This window comes from Corythoichthys intestinalis, chromosome 1 (assembly GCF_030265065.1).
Source record: "Corythoichthys intestinalis isolate RoL2023-P3 chromosome 1, ASM3026506v1, whole genome shotgun sequence".
Lineage (NCBI taxonomy): Eukaryota > Metazoa > Chordata > Actinopteri > Syngnathiformes > Syngnathidae > Corythoichthys > Corythoichthys intestinalis.
In genome coordinates this window covers 18,176,263-18,194,488 of record NC_080395.1, presented here as the reverse complement: position 1 = coordinate 18,194,488, position 18,226 = coordinate 18,176,263, and the positions used below count along the sequence as shown (strand labels likewise).

The following is an 18,226-nucleotide window of genomic DNA, read 5'->3' as shown; positions in this document are numbered from 1 at the left end:
CCTTGATTAATATAAAAGGTGCATATAAATTTTATAATCAGAATATGAAGGTAAGTTAAACTGTACAGTGTACAACTGTAGATTGTCTTTAACACTGAGTTAATGCACAGAATTAAAGTTAATGAGCCTCTAAAAGCCTCTGTCAAAACACTTGACAACAGTGCACTTTGTCAAGCTTTCATCAGATGAATGAAAGCTGTTGAACTTCCGAATGACTCAAACAGAAGAGTTGATAACAGCAGTGATTTCATCATCAGAATTAAAGCAGGCTTCATCATTCCAATTAATGTTGGTGAACCTTGAAATGATTCAGGTGATTAAGTTGATGCCAGGAGTGTGGACAGGAGTTTATTGGAGTTTATTGTGGCAATTAGAGCAGACTTCGTCATCTTAAAAAAGGGAATTTGTCATTGAAAAAGATGAGGAACCTTAACTGTTTTTATTAGAAAATTGTAACGTTTCTGAATTTTTTCCTCATCATTTTCTCTCATCATTCAGCTAGTTGATATGCATGCCAGCATTAGCTTACCTTCTTTCTCTCTCTCTCGTTCTCTTGTGCAGAGCTTTTGTTGCTGTCCTTACAAGTAAAATTGCCAGAGCTTGCAATGAAAAACAAACACAAATGCTATTGTTAGCTTACAATCTCTCTATGACTACTCCGGACGATATTGAGTCATATTCTGCAGTCCCCACTGTACTGCAGTGCTTTCTTGCTGCCCTCAATCTAAAAAAATTGCTCTGGTTAGAAATGACATTCTGAATAAACACACTTACACTTAGCCTTTCAATGTGTTTTACCTCTGAATGCTGCTATGTTTTATCCCACTGTCTCCACTAGAACTGCAGTGTTATTTTCTCACACTTCAGAGTCCCGTGGAAATAAAAGTGCTGTTGCTAGAAATGACTCAAATAAATACCTACAAAGTATTAAGTATTAAGTATTGCCTTCAGTCACATAGGAATCACATTGCTCCATTATTATAATATTTAGGGATACGAAACAAGAAATTGTTTAACAAATACACGTTAGCCTAGCATGTTTTATTAGCTTTTGATGCTGCACTTAAATACCCCAGTCTCCATTTGAATTCTTCAAGTAAAACAAATAGGGTACATAGCCAGTTGCTGGCTAGCTAAAAGCTAAGAAAGGAGTCTACAGTAAATCTATACTCTCAGTATTATTTCATCTAACACCGCAAACAAACTCCAGACGCAGATATTCAAAACACTCGTCTACAACTCTCCCTCTTAACCAAGTAATGTTGTCGTCAATCCCGAAGCATATTCGCATGTGGAGTTCCTCATTCTGGGACAGCTTCTATTCAAGATCTAAATGCTGCCTTTAGCTTAAGCTACGTCTACAATAGGACGGATAACAGCCTTAAACGTGTAATTAGTTAGACTATATGGCATGTCACCTACACTAATGTACCTCTTATCAGTGTAAGTTCTTGCACGGAGTAGTTAGCCGGCTAATATTACCCGCCGCTTAATATAGACGAGTGTCGCAGTACAACAATCGGATACAAAGGAAGTGACGTCATGGAGCTTTTAGAGTGGCATGAGGCCAACAATGGAGGCGGACGATAAAGATGTGGCATTCCTGCTCTTTTCTTTTCCACAAGTACTGTTTACGGTTTATCTTCTAGAGCAGATGTCCCCAAACTACGGCCCGCCTCCACATTTGGTCCAGCCCCCTGAGAGCATTTTGGTCCCCTCCCAATAGTGTTATTTATTTCCTGGCTTTTTTTCTGTGAAGAACCCAGAGAGGGTTATTTGGTTATTATCTATTTAATTAATAGTGTTATTGTAGGAAAGCCCCATTGCATGTTTGTACTTTAGTTTAATTGTTACTACACTGGCCCTTTAAGAAAAGCAACGCGCGCACGAGTCACTTTCTCTCCCCCCTTCACTGTCAGTGTACACAGTCACATTTTCCTCCTGTCACTGCCTGTGGTTCATTCCTCAAGCTGCTGTCCTGTTTAGTGGCAATCCAAGTGTTGTGTGTGAATGAGAGAGCTGGGTATATTGCAGAAATGTGCCTTGGCAGTGCATAAATACGTTTAGCAGATGAGTTACCTGCTTAGGGTCCTTTGTATTCGTTAGCCACCACAAGCTAGCCGCTAGCACTAATCGCTAATGCTAATCGTTGGCCCCTTTGGCTACATGGTGGAGGCTGAATTTTGTTTGTTGCCAATTCACTTATCTAAATTGTTAGTTATTTTCCTGCTTAATGTGTATGCTCGTTATTGTGAATGATTCGTATTGTATGCATTATGTAAGCAGTATATTTCATTCATATTATATTTAATGTTGTTCCTGTTATTTTAGATATGTTATATAATACAGTATATGTTGATAGGTTATACAGTATATACAGTATATTACTGACATGTTATATGGTTATCTTGTATTCACAGAAGCCACAATTCAACAAAATAAATCTCATACTCCTTTCATCATCATTAAAGGAAACAAATCCTGAACGTCCCCTGTTGATTCTCTGATCGGAGTCACAACTCCATACCGTCACCGGCTTTATACCACACACCCACAGAGGGATCCCCAGTCAAATTAACCCTCTTTTTCAGTTATTATTATTATTATATCATATATTGTTATTTTATTTACTTTTGTTCCGTGAAGAATCCAAAAAGGGTTATTTGATTGTGGCTTTCTGAAAAACAACTCCTTTTTACATTTAGGCACTCCTGCAATTGTCACACTTTTTCTGTTACAAAGTTATGTGGCCCCCACAGGAAAACGTTTGGGGACCCCTGTTCTGGAGGATAGGTGTCAAACCAGTTCCACAAAGGGCCAAGGGGGTGCTGGATTTTGTTCCAACCGATATCGCGCAAACAGTTTAACCAATTAATCTTCTGTTGAAACAAGCAGCACCTGACAAAGTTTAACTGATTACCCATGTAAGAGATCAGATTGGTCAAAAGGTGTCCTCTTCATTGGTTGGAAATAAAACCTGCACCCACTTGGCACTTTATGGTGTCAGTTTGACTCCAGTGTTCTAGAGTGCAGAAGAGGTGTCAGGAACCTGTGTCGCGGGAGTCATTTCTGGTTCTTGATCAGTGCATCTGCCTCTCCGCCAACCCGTAATTTTCAATGAAGTACCGGCCGTCTCACTCGACTTGAACGAGCTGTGATGAGCTGATAATGCAGTCACACATTTTTCTTGAACCTTCAATTGTATGTGGCAATAATATGTTTCAATTCTATGCCCATTGATGGTCCTCCCATCGCGGATTACACGTAGATGAGCGTTATTACAGAGCTCGTCTTCAGCGTTAAGTCTCCAATCAGCCAGCAGCGGGGCTGGCCCCTCTCAACTCAATGCCGGCCGAACAGGAGTATATAAAAATGCGTAGGGGAAAATTAAACCACGAAAAGTGAACTGAGTGGTACCCCAAGTCACATAGGTGCGCAATCAGTTTTATTTTCATGAAATTTCCCCTGTCAAAACTGTCACCACTTCCATGAGTGTCACTGTTATGCCCAAGCCCTCCTGGTTGCGGTTTCCACTTCCAGGAAATATACGCACACCATATGTTTCTATCCGTTATTTTCCAATGGTGAGTGCACAACTGAGCATCGATTTTAACATCCCAAGTAACAATGTCAGGCTCTCGTTGTTGTTTTGTAATGACTTATTTCAATCACAACTCATAAAAGATGAGTGTGCCCTCAGTCCATTCACTCTAGCTCCGCGTAATCAGTTCAAATACGTTCGGAAAAAAACAATAATCACAAAACAGTGTTCCCAACACCTGGTCTACAAGGAGTAGTAATTTTGAAAATTCCCGCCGGGAAGTAATGAGTTTCCGGTTCATTGATAAACCTCGCGGACAATAACGTAACAGATAAGGCTGCTCCTTTCTACGCATGTGTAGTTTGCGTAAATGCAGCCCTACCTTGCTGAAGTGGGGGGGCTTTAAACGCACCTTAAACGTAGTGCGGACAGGTATTAAAATTAGAGGCTTGCAAAATTTCATACTCTTAGATTATTCGAGATTCGGCTGCAGAAAATTCTAGAACGATCCACAAACATCCAAATTCCAATTATTTAACTATACCAGGTAAAGCGGAACTAAAACACAGTCAACGCGGTCTTCGGGACGCAGTGAGGAATGGACCCGAGAGTAAATATCATGTTTAACTCATGCCGCTAGATAAAAAAACAATAATACCTGACAACGCCCAGTTGCTAGTTGCTACAAACATACGGCTGCATAATGCGATGGTAGATAGACTGGTAGGTAGACTGTGCTACGGAAAACACTCAGTTCACTTGAAGTTCTGCTCTGAGACCCCCAATTTGGCCAAATTTGAAAATTGTCCGATATACATGTGTCATACATCATTGGAAAGCTTAAAATCTCAATTTTCTGGGGGATTTTTTTTTTTTTTTTTTTTTTTTTTTAAACAGCAAAACCCTATCTGGAGGTGAGAGAACGAGAGAGCAGAATTACAGACGCCATGACTTTAACGAGATATTATTGTGTACTTACCTTGTTTCGACCCAAAAACTCCATGTAGCATGTATCACTGAGTGTCAAGACACAGCTGTGAATGGCCACAGCTGAACTTTGGGGGGATTTTATGGCTGAAACATGATAATATAACAAGGGTCGCGATACAGAAATCACAGACATCAAGCAGTGGTCGAGATGTTCTTTTTCATATATTTACCCTTTTAAATGTTTTTTTTTTTCAATTTTTATTTGTTTGGATCGATTATTTATCATCTAAAATATGGGACAAAATGCGACAGGAACAAAAATAAAATACAATTAAACAATAGTAGTGAGGTTTATATCCGTGACTTTTTTACAGACGCCATTTGTTTCATTGTGACATAATTTGTTTAAAAGTTTAAAATATGTGAGTGATTTTTAAAAGTCGTTTTTTTTTTTTTTTAAACGAAATATGAGACATCAATTAATGATTCTAAGCTAAAAACGACACATTTTGAATAATAAATATAATTAATTACCTTTGTTTTATGGCTGGGTTGACACAAAAGTGGTTGCGCGACGTCTGTAAACGGGGGTTTTCAGGGTAAAACGGAAAAATTGAAAATAGTTTGGGGGCTTAATGCACCTTGAATCTGCAATGGCATATAGACATATTGTTCTATCAAACACAACAGTTGTTTTGGCTTAAAATACAGCAGTTTCTTTTAAAGAGGAGTGCAAAATCAGAAACTGCTTTTTCAGTCTTGTCTGTGTTTTCCGCCATATATATAGAACTTGATGCAAAATGACAGACTTGCCGGTGTTAGTAAACAGCCGCCATCTTAAATCAGTAGACTTCTCTGGAAAGCTCTGTTGTAGCGAACCTAATTAACATTTTATCTAAGATGCTCCCAAATTGGCAAAATCTTGACTTGTATCTATCTTTAAATGATGAAACAGTTTTAAAACTTTCACATGTCGAAAGTAGACAGAAGGGAAATTATGGAATAACGGGAACAATTTTAACAACTTTAACGTTTGATTCACAACATTAAATTAATTGAATGTATTTTAAAGCTGCCGATACAGAATGGGGACTTAAGTATTTTATTAACTGTTTTGAATTGTTAACTTGATACTGAAAGAGTAGTTTGGTTTAACCTGAGCGGATTTTTGAACAATTTTGGAACGAATGTACGAGACATTAAAAGCAGGGGGTGTGGCATCAATAATCGATTCATAATCGAATCAAAGCCTCTGAATCGTAATTGAATCGTTAGGTGCCCCAAGATTCCCACTTTTTTCATAAAAATTGTTGGCAAAATACCCCGAAGAAAATTATCTGCCCACGTCTAGACCAGGGCTGTCCCAAACGACTAATTTCTTCCCGATTAGTCAGCCGACTATTTTTACGATTAGTCGACTAATCTAATATATATATATTTTTTTTCTTTAATAATGAAATTTTTGTTGAAGCTTATTAATTCACATAAAAACATTTTGGAACACCTAAATTGTTTATTCACGTATACATAAATAACATAAATATCAATAATAAATCACAAACAAAGAGGCTGGCATTAACTAGTGCGACAAAAATGTAAACGGAAACACTGAGACTTCACCTCTTTAACAGGAGTCAAAACAATTCTTACTCTTTTTGTGGTATGTCAGTGTCTATATTGTTCTAAATGTTAAAATGAATTGCAATGTCCCGGACAACCATTTTCAGAATACTTTGTGTGAGTTCAGATGCTTTTTCTGGTGTGCATTCCGCATTTTTGGGGGAGGGGAAAAACTGTTCAACTTTTGTTTGTTTTAACCTGAAAATAGATAAAGTAGAGGGCACACTGAAATATTACCACAATTATTTTGAATGAGAGGCACACATACTCACAGTAACAAAAATTAAATATATAGTATACTACTATATGTACTGTATATACACAATGATACTTTATAATATAAACTAACTAACATTAGTGCAGTCATGGATTACAGTAAGCAGGCCAGTGCTGTTTCCATATATATTTTTATTATATTATGTATATACAAGATATATGTATATATTTTCCCCAAGTGGGAGCTTCCATGATCCTAATACATTTAATGATGATTAAAATATATATATTATATAATTATATAATATATATATTAATTATTTTATTAAATAAAAATGCACGTTGATACGACGCACATAAAGGTAACTTCCATTTTTTAAAAAAATCTTTAGAAAGTTGTATGGACTTACAATCCGCTAGCTTGTTGTTTCCTGTTGTCTTCGAAAATTATACTTGGGTGACGGCGCTTCAAGTGTTCGTTCATAGCCGACGTGCTACTGTGGTATGCGAGCTCAGCTTAGCAAAGAGTACACACAGTGGAACCCGCCATATTTTCCTTGAAATAATTCCAGGCTCTGGCTATTCTTGTCCGCCTTTTTGGCTTTATTGCCACTTTCACGTGTCACCAATTCTGCCCGTTTTGGTAATTGGCGGTGTTTTCAACTCCTCGCTGTAGTGAAGAGTGAAACGGCGATTCACTTGGCTCGTTGTTGTCGATTCATCTGATTTCCTGCTCAGGAGGCGGCGGCGGGCATAAAAACACCGAGAGGCGTCGGATGGCTCTTTAAGGATACTTTGATTGACTAAAAACGTGGGGGATAAAGCCACTGAACTCCGCGCTACCCGCGCGCTTTCCCAACTCACCAATCTCGCTCCCTCTCTCTCTCTCGCTCGCCCACTTTCTTCCTCTTTTCTCAATCTGACAATGCCGGTCACATTGAAATAACAGCGGCCCCCTTGGGGGTGCCAGTAACAACCGCTTGCATCGCGAGCGCCCGCCATTCCAAACTTTATCCGCATGTAATTATTTTTTTAACCCTTCATTACCCGTCGACGGTATGTTTTGCCCGTCGACGCATTTACGTCATCGTTGACGTCGACAACGTCGACTTGTCGGCACAGCTCTAGTCTAGACGTAGCCTTAGATTATGAAACAGTACATCCTAAACACTTGTGCAGGTGACACACAACTCTACATTTCAGTGTCACTACATGACTATAGTCCCTTAGTCTCATTGAGTAAATGTAGTCATAAAATCAATGAATGGATGTCTCCAGCTAAATGTTGGAAAGACAGAGGTGATCATTTTGGGGCCAAAAAAAGAAAAGGTCAAAGATCAGCACTCACCTTGGCACAATGTCAATTACAGCTAAAAATCAAGCTAGAAATCTTGGCGTAATTATTGACTCTGACCGATACTTTGACAGCCATCTAAAGTTCCTCACTAAATCTGCCTATTCCAACCTTGCTACTACAGAATGAAAAATATTTGCCTTGTTTCAATGCAGAGCCCACGGCCCAGATGCCATGATCCTCGTAGATGGTCAGCCGTTACAGTCCAACGGCGAGCTGGGCCTCTCCCAGATGCTGCACATCGCCTCTCAAATTGCGTCGGGCATGGTCTACCTGGCCTCGCAGCACTTCGTCCACAGGGACCTGGCCACCCGCAACTGCCTCGTAGGCAATGGCCTCTTAGTCAAGATCGGCGACTTCGGCATGTCGAGGGACATCTACAGCAGCGACTACTACAGGGTAAGTCGGCCTGATTTTTTATTTGCAACTCCTGGACGTTTCACCCTTTTCTTAAATTTCTGCAACAGTGAAATATAGTTTCTTGGGGACAGTTTTCTCACGCTGTCTTTATTTTGGGAGCAAGAATCCACTGCTAGTGGACCATGCAAGTCTCATTACCAAGTGAGATACAATAATTGATAACAGATGCATATAACGTGATATATTATGGGTTTTGGATGGCATATCAAAGTTATGAGTAGCATCATAAACTTTTGTGTAAAGTTACATGTGATACAGTTTATTAAGGTTATGTATAGCATATTAAATTGAATGGAATCATGGGTAGCATATTAAAGGTTTATGAGTTTATGTCATGTCAAGGCCATGTGAGCAATATTAAGGTTACGGGTGGCATTTTAGATTATGGGTGAGGCTATCTGTGGTATAATCAGGTAATGTATTTAGGTTTTGTAAAAGGCTATGTATGGCATACTAGGGTTAAGTGATGAATAAGCACGTGGCTTATAGTTCAAGGCTATTCTCAGTAGGGCATAATCATAAACAGTTGTTTTTGTGATCCTCAATGCATTGATGTTTTGTTTTTAAGTCTCTGTAGGGTGAGTCAAAAGACCTTGAGTACTGCATTTATTGCGTCTTTTCTATAAAGCTTCTCGTCTGTATTTTTTGAGCAAATAAATGCAGAGTATTTGTTTGGAAGGGAAGGATTGCAGCACTGGTCTTGAAGCTATAAAACGGTTGGTTTTGAAAATTAAATGAAAATTTATTGGCAAGTTTGTGGCCGGCAAATTTTATTTTGTACACGGCATAGTCATGCTTCAACCCAAAGGAAATTTGTAGCAACATCAGTGTTTTTGTGCCACTTTTTTGTTAGTTTTTAATACATACTGTGTATATATATTTATTTATTTTCTTTGTTAAACTGAATTAACCTTAAAGTTTTCTCCAAATTATTACTTTAAGGCATTTATAAGGATAGAATTCAGATGACTTATTCACTTACAGTATACAGTGGAGTGGCTTTCATAGCATGATTTTTTTTCTTTCGCACAATGAATCATGTTTTACATGTTAATCACCTAATTTGTTCCAAACTCAAAAATTTGCTGTCATGTCCTTTGATTGCCTGTCTTTATTTCTTATGCTTTTTCACTTTCAAGTAGCCTTTAAATGTAACTAATTTGTTAGGTTGCAGCTCCTTCTATAGACGTTATCACATGACAAATCAAGCTCATATTAACTCATTCACTCCCAGCCTTCGCTCCCGGCCGTTTTACTGGATTTTGACCGATTTTGCAAGGCCCACAGAAAATTCTGTTCTATTGCTAAATAAACATGGACTCCACCAAAAGAAAGATTACTCTCTTCTATCAGCAGAAAAGCAAAAAGTTAGTTCATATCTTGTTCCATTCTTCAGAAATCAGCATTAGAAAATAGCTTAGTTTGAGCAGTTTTCCCATTTCTGATGAAAAAACTGAGAAATTGAGCTTTTTGTAAAAGCATACATTTCAAACGTAACTTTGACTTTAACACAGCTATTTTTTGCTTTTGTGACATCCCAAACATCTGAATGTTTTCCTTCTACAAAATAACATAAACAACAAGACAAATAGAGATTTTGATAGCAAAGTAACTTTTTATTTACACATAACTAAACTATTGAACTGAGAGATGACGCTGTTGTGGCCGCAGCTGTATCGGCAGACGGGTTAAATTTTTCCCTCATCACTGCCCGTCTCATCAAGATAGATTTTTTTTTTTTTTCTTTTGTAGTGACCACTACCTCATAACAGAATTCACCTAGGGAACTTGTGTGGGGCATGTGCCATGTGTGTTTTACATGGTTCTCCACATTTTTTTCACGCTTCTTACTTCGTCCAACTTCCGTTTCCTGATTATTTCTCTTTATTCATTTCCTTTCATGGTCCGATATGAGTTATTACCAAATGCGCTACTGCCCTCTAGTGGCCAGTTTTATTGCTTTAAAATGGATTTTGAGCTTTGTGCTTTGGAGCAAAGTTGAATCAGAACCTAGAGATGTTTCTTGTGAAAAAAAACGTAAAAGATGTATAAATAAGTTTTTGGGACACTGAAACGATTGAAAATCGTTATACGTCGTAATTGTTATACAGTGAATGGGAATTATCTGTTATAGTACATATTATTTTTCGTATGAGGAATATTTTATTTGTAATATGAAGCGAAAAAGCTTAAAAAATCCTTTCATAAAATGAATATTTCGTGTACTAAAGCTTTTGTATCTCAAGGTACCACTGTATTAAGACTGTAAAACTGTATTAAAACTGTACCTCTAAGCCTCACTTTGGTCGCCCTGAACTTGTTGCCTGCCAGACAATTGCACAGCACAATGAGGTTTGACGACCAACGATTTTCGCTAACATCCACAACTATGGACAATACACATTGGTATAAAAAGGCTTAACCCAAACTTTTGCATACAACTGCATGTTTTTGGATTCTGGGAGAAAACTGGAACACCCAGAGATAAACGGTACGGATAATTAATGAAAGATGAAAAATAAATAAATGGGTACTTTTAATTAGCTGACCATATTCATCCTATTATTCATTGTTTTAATATTCAGCTGTCATACAAGCGACACTCGATAGAACCTATAAACTCTGTGGGATAAATTTCTCCTAAAAAGATGATCATTCTGTGCATCAGCCACTCAAGGGGAAAACGCGGTATTACTCATCATAACGTTTCTCTTCCACCCACCACACAACCTCAAAAGAAACCAAACCTTCTGTCAACACCAGAAAAGTGTCCAGAATACCTATTAAAGCTTTTTTATAAAGCTTTTTTTTTTTTTTTTCCATTCCCGGCATGAAAACGTAGTCTGGTAACCAAGGCCTCTGTTTGGCATCGTCAGTGTCGACTGTGCAAATATTTCCACGTCTAGTCTGCTGGGACGTGCCATGTACAAGAATATAGTGTCATTGCAATTCCGAGCATGTCGTCCCAACACGGTTAGCATTCCTCCACTAGCCTCCTGGGCTTATTTGTGCTCATTATAACGGCCGGGGGGGGGGGGGGGGGGGGGGGGTTTATTACTGGTTTGACCTAGTTTAATTCATTCCTAATAACAAAAGGAGTATTTATTTCCCCCGGCAGAGTGGCTAATGCTAACAGCATTACACTACACTATTATGTATGAAAACATGTTAAAAAGGTGCCAAATCCTGTAAAAATCTTTTTTTTTTTTTTTCATGATGAGGAAGGAAAAAAATATGGCGAAGACTGAAAAAGCAGTTTCTGCTCTTGCACTCCTCTTGAAAAAAAAAAACTGCTGTATTTTAAGCCAAAGCAACTGTTGTGTTTGATAGAACAATATGTCTATATGCTGCCAAAGCAGATTCATGACGCATGAAGCCCCGAACTATTTTTAATTTGTCCGTTTTACCCTGAAAACCCCCGTTTACAGACATCGTGCAACCGCTTTTGTTTCAACCCAGCCATAAAACAAAGGTAATTAATTATATCTATTTGTGCTGCAACGATTAATCGATTAACTCGAGTATTCGATTAGAAAAAAAGATTTGAATTAAATGTTGCTGCTTCGAGTATTCGTTTAATTAAAGTGGTGTTGTAATGGTTTGTTTTTATAAGTGTTTGCATTTAGTTTCATTGATTTAGGTGGATACACTGCCCTCAAGTCTGCATCGTTTTATGTGGCCAAACCCAACTGCTCCCTGTTAAGACCAACATAAGTTTTTCTTTGAGCTAATGTTTTTTAATGCATTCGTAATTTGGTTTAAAGGTATATTTAGCCAATTTTTTTGTGGGTATATGTGTCTGAAACATTTGTTAAGAGCATTGTTTTAAAAAAAAAAAAAAAAAGTTAGTATTTAATAGCATTTAAGCTAGTGGACTTTTGCTATGAAAGTTAGCCAATTGTTCTTTTGTTGTACATATGTAGATCCTTATTTTTTTATTTTTATTTTTTAATATCATTTGAGGCCTAGCTCAGGTATTTTAATTTTTTTATGTTTATCTGATGACTTGATTATTCGAAGTAGTTCATCGAATAATCAACTACGAAAGAAATCGATAGCTGCAGCCCTAGTGTGTTATCAAGCGTAATGAAATTTTTAGGTAAGAAATATAAAGATATATATATATATATATATATATATATATTTTTTTTTTTTTAAATAAGATCTAGAAGTTTTTGAGTGAAAGCAGTAAATTATTTTTTTTTCTAGTCACTTCTGAGATGCAATTGTTGACTGTTTTCAACAATGTACATTGAAAATAGACATTGATTGACTGAAAATGGTTCAATATTAGATGAAATGTCTTGTTTTCTTGTGTATATTTATAATTGCGCCTTACCTAAAAAAAAGTTTTATCCGATTACTCAAATAATCGATAGAATTTTCAGTCGAATACTCGATTGCTAAAATATTCGATAGCCGCAGCCCTAATATTTACTATTCAAAATGTCTATTGTTAGAATCATTAATTGATGTCTTATATTTCGTTTAAAAAAAAAAAAAACTTTTAAAAATTATTCACTCACATATTCTAAACTTTTAAACAAATTATGTCACAATGAAAAAAATGGTGTTTGTAAAAAAGTCACCGATATCTGCCTCATAACTATCGCTTAATTGTATATGTTTTTGTTACTGTCGCATTTTCTCCGATATGTTAGATGATAAATAATCAACCCAAACAAGGAAAAATTGAAAAAAAAAAACGTTTAAATGGGTAAATATATGAAAAAGAAAATCTCAACAACTCTTTGATGTCTGCGATTTCTGCATCGCGACCCTTGTTATATTACCATGTTTCACCCATAAAATCTCCAAAAAATCCAGCTGTGGCCATTCACAGCTGTGTCTTGACACTCAGTGATACATTCTACATGGAGTTTTTGGATCAAAACAAGATAAGTACACGATAATATCTCGTTAAAGTCATGGCGTCTGTAATTCTGCTCTCGCGTGCTCTCACCTCCAGATAGGGTTTTGCTGTTTATTTATTTTTTTAACTACCCTCACGTTCAAAATTTTTCTTCCCCCAGAAAATTGAGATTTTAAGCTTTCCAATGATGTATCACACATGCATATCGGACAATTTTGAAAGTTGGCCAAATTGGGGGTCTCAGAGCGGAGTTTCAAGTCACCTGAGTGTTTTCCACCATATACAGCTTCAACCATTCAAGTGCGTAAAAGCACACATACGCCAACGGGGAATTCGGCTAGCTCGTTGCAGCTGACGTCAAAAGGCTGAAGCAGTTTTCCACCTAACTGTCAGCAGGCCAATATCTTTTTCATTAGCAGACATTATTTTCAGAGGTGTTACATTTACTTAGTTACATTTACTCAAGGGCGTAGGTTTGGTCTCAACATTGATAGGGAAGATATAACAGCATAACCTGCATGTGCACTTTTTGCTGCGGACGGGACATTGATTTTTTTTGTTTTTTTACCTGTCCTGCTCAGCTGTTTGACACGGAGAATGGAAGTCTAAGTGCCCGGATAGTCTGAACAATTTTAATGTTTCACATTGAGAGTCTGACATACTCCCTTTGTGATCATTCAACATACCTCATTTATTATGACAAAACAGCGAACAGGAAGGGGTTCTGGGGGAACAGAAGAAAAGGAATACAACAGAAGAAAGAGAAGAAACACAACAACAAGAAATACATTGAACGCCTAACTACACTAACTACTAATATGTTGGTGCTATCGTCAGCTAAATGTATTTCCGGTTGACACCATGTGAGGGGCCTGTTGACCAGGGAAAGAGGGGGAAGAAGGTGGGGGAGTCTGTAAGCTAAGTGATAGAAAGGGGTAGAGTGTACACAAATCATCTCTGTGATTTAAAACCCAGTAATCGTGTGAATCCCTAGTGAGTGTAAGCCCGTTGGCGACCGACCCCGCGCCCCCAATCCTGGCACCGGGACCCCCCGCCCGAGCGCTCCCAACAACATTCAGCCGCATGCAGGCCCCGCCGGGCACGCAGCAGCCACGCAGACGAGCGGAGACGCCACGCGGGCGCCGACACAGGGCCACGGCCCCCACCCAGCCAGCCCGGGAAGGGAGGGCGGGCCCTGGGGGGGTTTGGGGCGGCGCAGCCCATCCCTCCTCCCGCAGCCCAGCAAAGGAGCCCTCGCCCCCCCCCCCCCCCCCATCCGGGCCACCCGCGCGCCCATCTACCGGCCCTCGGGGATGGCAAGAGGGGACGCACCACCACGCCCGTCCCCAACCCCGTCTGCCCACCCGGGCCACGAACCGCCGCCGCAGCCCCCCAGACGACACGGCACGCCAGGGGGCCCCCAGCGGCCCACCAAGCCCAGGGCAGGGCATGGTCCCCTGCCGTAGCAGGCAACATCCAGCCGATACGGCGCCCAGCCAGCGATCCGCGGCGGAGCACAGGGCGGACACCCAGTTAGAGAAAAGAGGGGAAGGCGGAAACAGGAGAACGCCGAGGAGCCGCCGCGGGGTGATTTCATTTCATTTCATTTCGTTTTTTTTTTTTTGCATGTCAGTTCATGTTCATGTCAGTATCCCCCTAAAGTGAACCAATTCTTGGATAGCTCCCAGCTTTTTAATAGAGGGACTTGTACTCTGAAGCCACCGCATTGCACTGCCGTAATGCACATAATGGATAATTCGCTTTGTTCTTCCTTGTGGAGGCTGGCCTGACCGCAGTAATTTTGCAGGTTAGCAAGTTCACACAGTTTAATGTTATGCTAACTCCTGATACAGGTTGGGCTTTCAGTAGCAAAATTAGTGGTGTTTCCCCCATCTCCACAACATTGACGTCTTTTTACATCACTTACTCCTGCTGGGCGGAGGAGGCGGCATGTTGTTGACATGAATCTGTGGGGGCTGTGTGAGTGTGCGTGTGTCTGTGCGGTGGTTGCGATGGGACTATTGCCTATCTGCACATTGCGATGGCGATTTTTAAACGATATATCATTCAGGCTTAGTACCAATGTCCGTGTCATTGGAGAGGCCCTTAAATATCAAAGGCCAAAGCTACATCTCCAATTGCTACAAATGGAGTGAAAGGTCAAAGTGTTGCTGTTATCGATTAATGCTCCAACTAGTAAATTATGGTATACAATGTCTTTAAAAGCTACACAAACGTGTAAAGGTGTCTCAAAACAGAAAATGTGCACCCTACTAGATGTAAGATCTGTATTTTGCCTTACGGCTAACATATTTCTTTTCCCCCTTCCTGTTTCTCTTACCTCACTCACATAGGGATTTATTGAGGAAACTTTTTACCCGCTTGAATAATTTATCAAGTCATTTGCTGATTCGGCACACGTACGTACATACTGCAGTCGGGAATTGGAGAAAGACTATCATGTATGTTGAATGAGCACATTTGCTCAAGTCTATGTTCTGTGTATCAGAAAACCAGACAATAAAAATGAATGTGGCTTTGTGCAAGTTACGTATGGTAAATGTTGTTATACTTATATAGCGCTTTTCCACCTTTAAAGGCGCAGTATAAAAGCCAATTACCTTTAAGGCAATATTAACATGACCAGAAAGGCGGGGGGTTGCTTGTAATAGTGGCATCTTTATCATGAATGTCCTGGGGTTCATGCTTAAATTAGCTTGGGCTTGATAGGGTTCAGATCTAAGACATGATTGTTTTAGCTTCAGAGTTTAAGTCGAGCATTTGAATTGGGGTTTAAGGTTCACATTTTAGGTTCCAGGACTATAGATTGTTGGAAAAATTAAGATTTAGAATGAGTGAGTGTTTTTGGAATTCAGGGGTTAGGGCTCGGCTTTGGATTTGTTGGTACCAACTAAGGCCATGTCCACATGTAGCAGGATATTTGGCAAAAAGAAGACATTTTTCTACAGTTTGGCCTATCATCCAAACGCACGCACACATTTAAACCAGGGTTCTTAAGAACGACAGGAAAAGCGAAGAAGTGCAAATTCTGCGTTTGTGGTGCCATCGTGTGGACACTAGTAACCGAAGATTTAACTGGAAACGTCACTGACTGCGACAAACTTTGTCCTCACGTCACATATGAGACCAATGTTTACATTTGGAGTGAATTAGAGAGGCGCTTTTTTGCTGCTTGGAGGTAAAGATTGAAGTATGCGATGGCGCACCATCCTGCTGCAGAATGTGTCCCTTTTTATGGTTAGGAATGTAAGTGGCAGCTAAGATTTGTTGATATTTCAGACTATTTCTGTTGCCTTCCACCATGCAGATCTCTCGCACACCCCCATACTGGATGTAACCCCAGACCAGGATTTTGCCACCACCAAACTTCACTGTTTTCTGAGTGAATCTCTGATCCATGCAGGTTCCAGTAGGTGTCCTGCAATATTTGCGGCAACTGTGGTATAATTCAATGGAAGATTCATTTGAAAAATCCACCTTTTGCCACTTTTCCAGCGTCCATCCTTTTGACAGGCTGTGGGCCTTGGCAAATGCCACATGTTTTTTTAATTGTCTGCACCCTGAGAGATAAATAGTCTGAAATATCAACAAATGTTAGCTGCCTCTTACATTCCTAACCATAAAAAGGGACAAATTCTGAGGCAGGATGGTGCTCCATCGCATACTTCAATCTCTACCTCAAAGTTCCTCAAGGCAAAGAAGATCAAGATCCTCCAGGACTGGCCAGCCCAGTCACCAGACATGAACAGGATGAAAGAGGAAGCATGGAAGACGAAACCCAAGAATGTTGATGAACTCTAGGAGGCATGCAAGACTGCCGTCTTTGATGTTCCTGATGACTTTATCAATAAATTGTATGAATCCTTGCTGAAGCCCATGGAAGTCATACAAAATATTAAATTTGGATCTCACAGCACCACTACTTAATTTGCGAATGTTATGTAACATATGTTTGTATTTGAAGTACATTTTTTGTTCAATTTTCATACCACTACTTTCTGTAGGCGACAAAACTTTTGCCTTGCCAAAATTTGACATTTATGTCTTCATTAAATATAAATGTTTTTTCAGTGAAACAAATATATTTTTGTACATTCAACATCATTTGGGAGGGTCTTAGCTTTCATATGAGCCATTTCTGAAACCAATTGAATAATTAAAAGTCAGGTTATTAGCAATTGTTTCTACAAAATGGATAAGCGACAAGACTTTTGTCAGGGACTGTACGACCATTTCGACTTACAAACAAGGTCCTGGAACGAATTAACTTCGTATGTAGAGGTGCCACTTTAGTTTATGTCATGAGTGTTTCCTTTCACAATCGCCATGCTTAAAAAAGAAAAAAGAAAAAAAGTTTATTAGTGTGAAATATAGGCTTTGGACATCGGCAATTGGCAAAAAAAAAAAGCCACAAAAAAAAAATTAAATAAAATCGGTATCGACATTTGCCTTTGAAAATCACATATCAGTCGACCTTTCGTCATTACAAATTAAAAAAAAAAAAAAACTTCCAGTTTCCTTCACCAATTTTATATAACCACTTACCAGAAATGACCAACAGGAGACTGAAATCAGAAACAAGACAGGCGGAAGGTAGAATATCTGTTCACGAATGGAAAACGCATTTATTTCTGTCCAGAGATATAGTTTGGCAAAATAAATAGATAAATAAAATCAGCGTAATCAACAGAGAGTTTAATCTGCAATTTGCAGACTTTGAAGTCCAGGAATGTAGATTTGAACTGCCCAGTAATCCGTATGTAGTAGCTATAGAAAGGGCACCAACCAACCTTCAAATGGAGCTGATTGAACTCCAGTGTCATGACACACTCAAGTCAAAGTTTGATTCTGTGGGTGCTGCATAGTCTCCATGTTTCCTTGTCAACACAATGTTCTAACTGCACTTGTTCGGAGGTAAATACAGTGGGGCAAATAAGTATTTAGTCAACCACTAATTGTGCACGTTCTCCCACTTGAAAATATTAGAGAGGCCTTTAATTGTCAACATGGGTAAACCTCAACCATGAGAGACAGAATGTGGGGGGAAAAAACAGAAAATCACATTGTTTGATTTTTAAAGAATTTATTTGCAATCATGGTGGAAAATAAGTATTTGGTCAATACCAAAAGTTCATCTCAATACTTTGTTATGTACCCTTTGTTGGCAATAACGGAGGACAAACATTTTCTGTAACTCTTGACAAGCTTTTCAGACACTGTTGCTGGTATTTTGGCCCATTCCTCCATGCAG

At 39.0% G+C, this 18,226-nt stretch overlaps 1 protein-coding gene across 5 annotated transcripts in view; it reads left to right on the top strand.

The window, feature by feature from the left end:
- Positions 1–18,226, top strand: part of ntrk3b (neurotrophic tyrosine kinase, receptor, type 3b) — a 663,222-nt gene that overhangs the window by 596,202 nt on the left and 48,794 nt on the right. For all 5 annotated transcript variants that reach the window (XM_057850063.1, XM_057850090.1, XM_057850072.1 and 2 more), the window contains one exon: positions 7,817–8,060. In XM_057850063.1, coding sequence (XP_057706046.1) covers positions 7,817–8,060 — 244 coding nt within the window. The remainder of the gene's footprint in view (positions 1–7,816; positions 8,061–18,226) is intronic.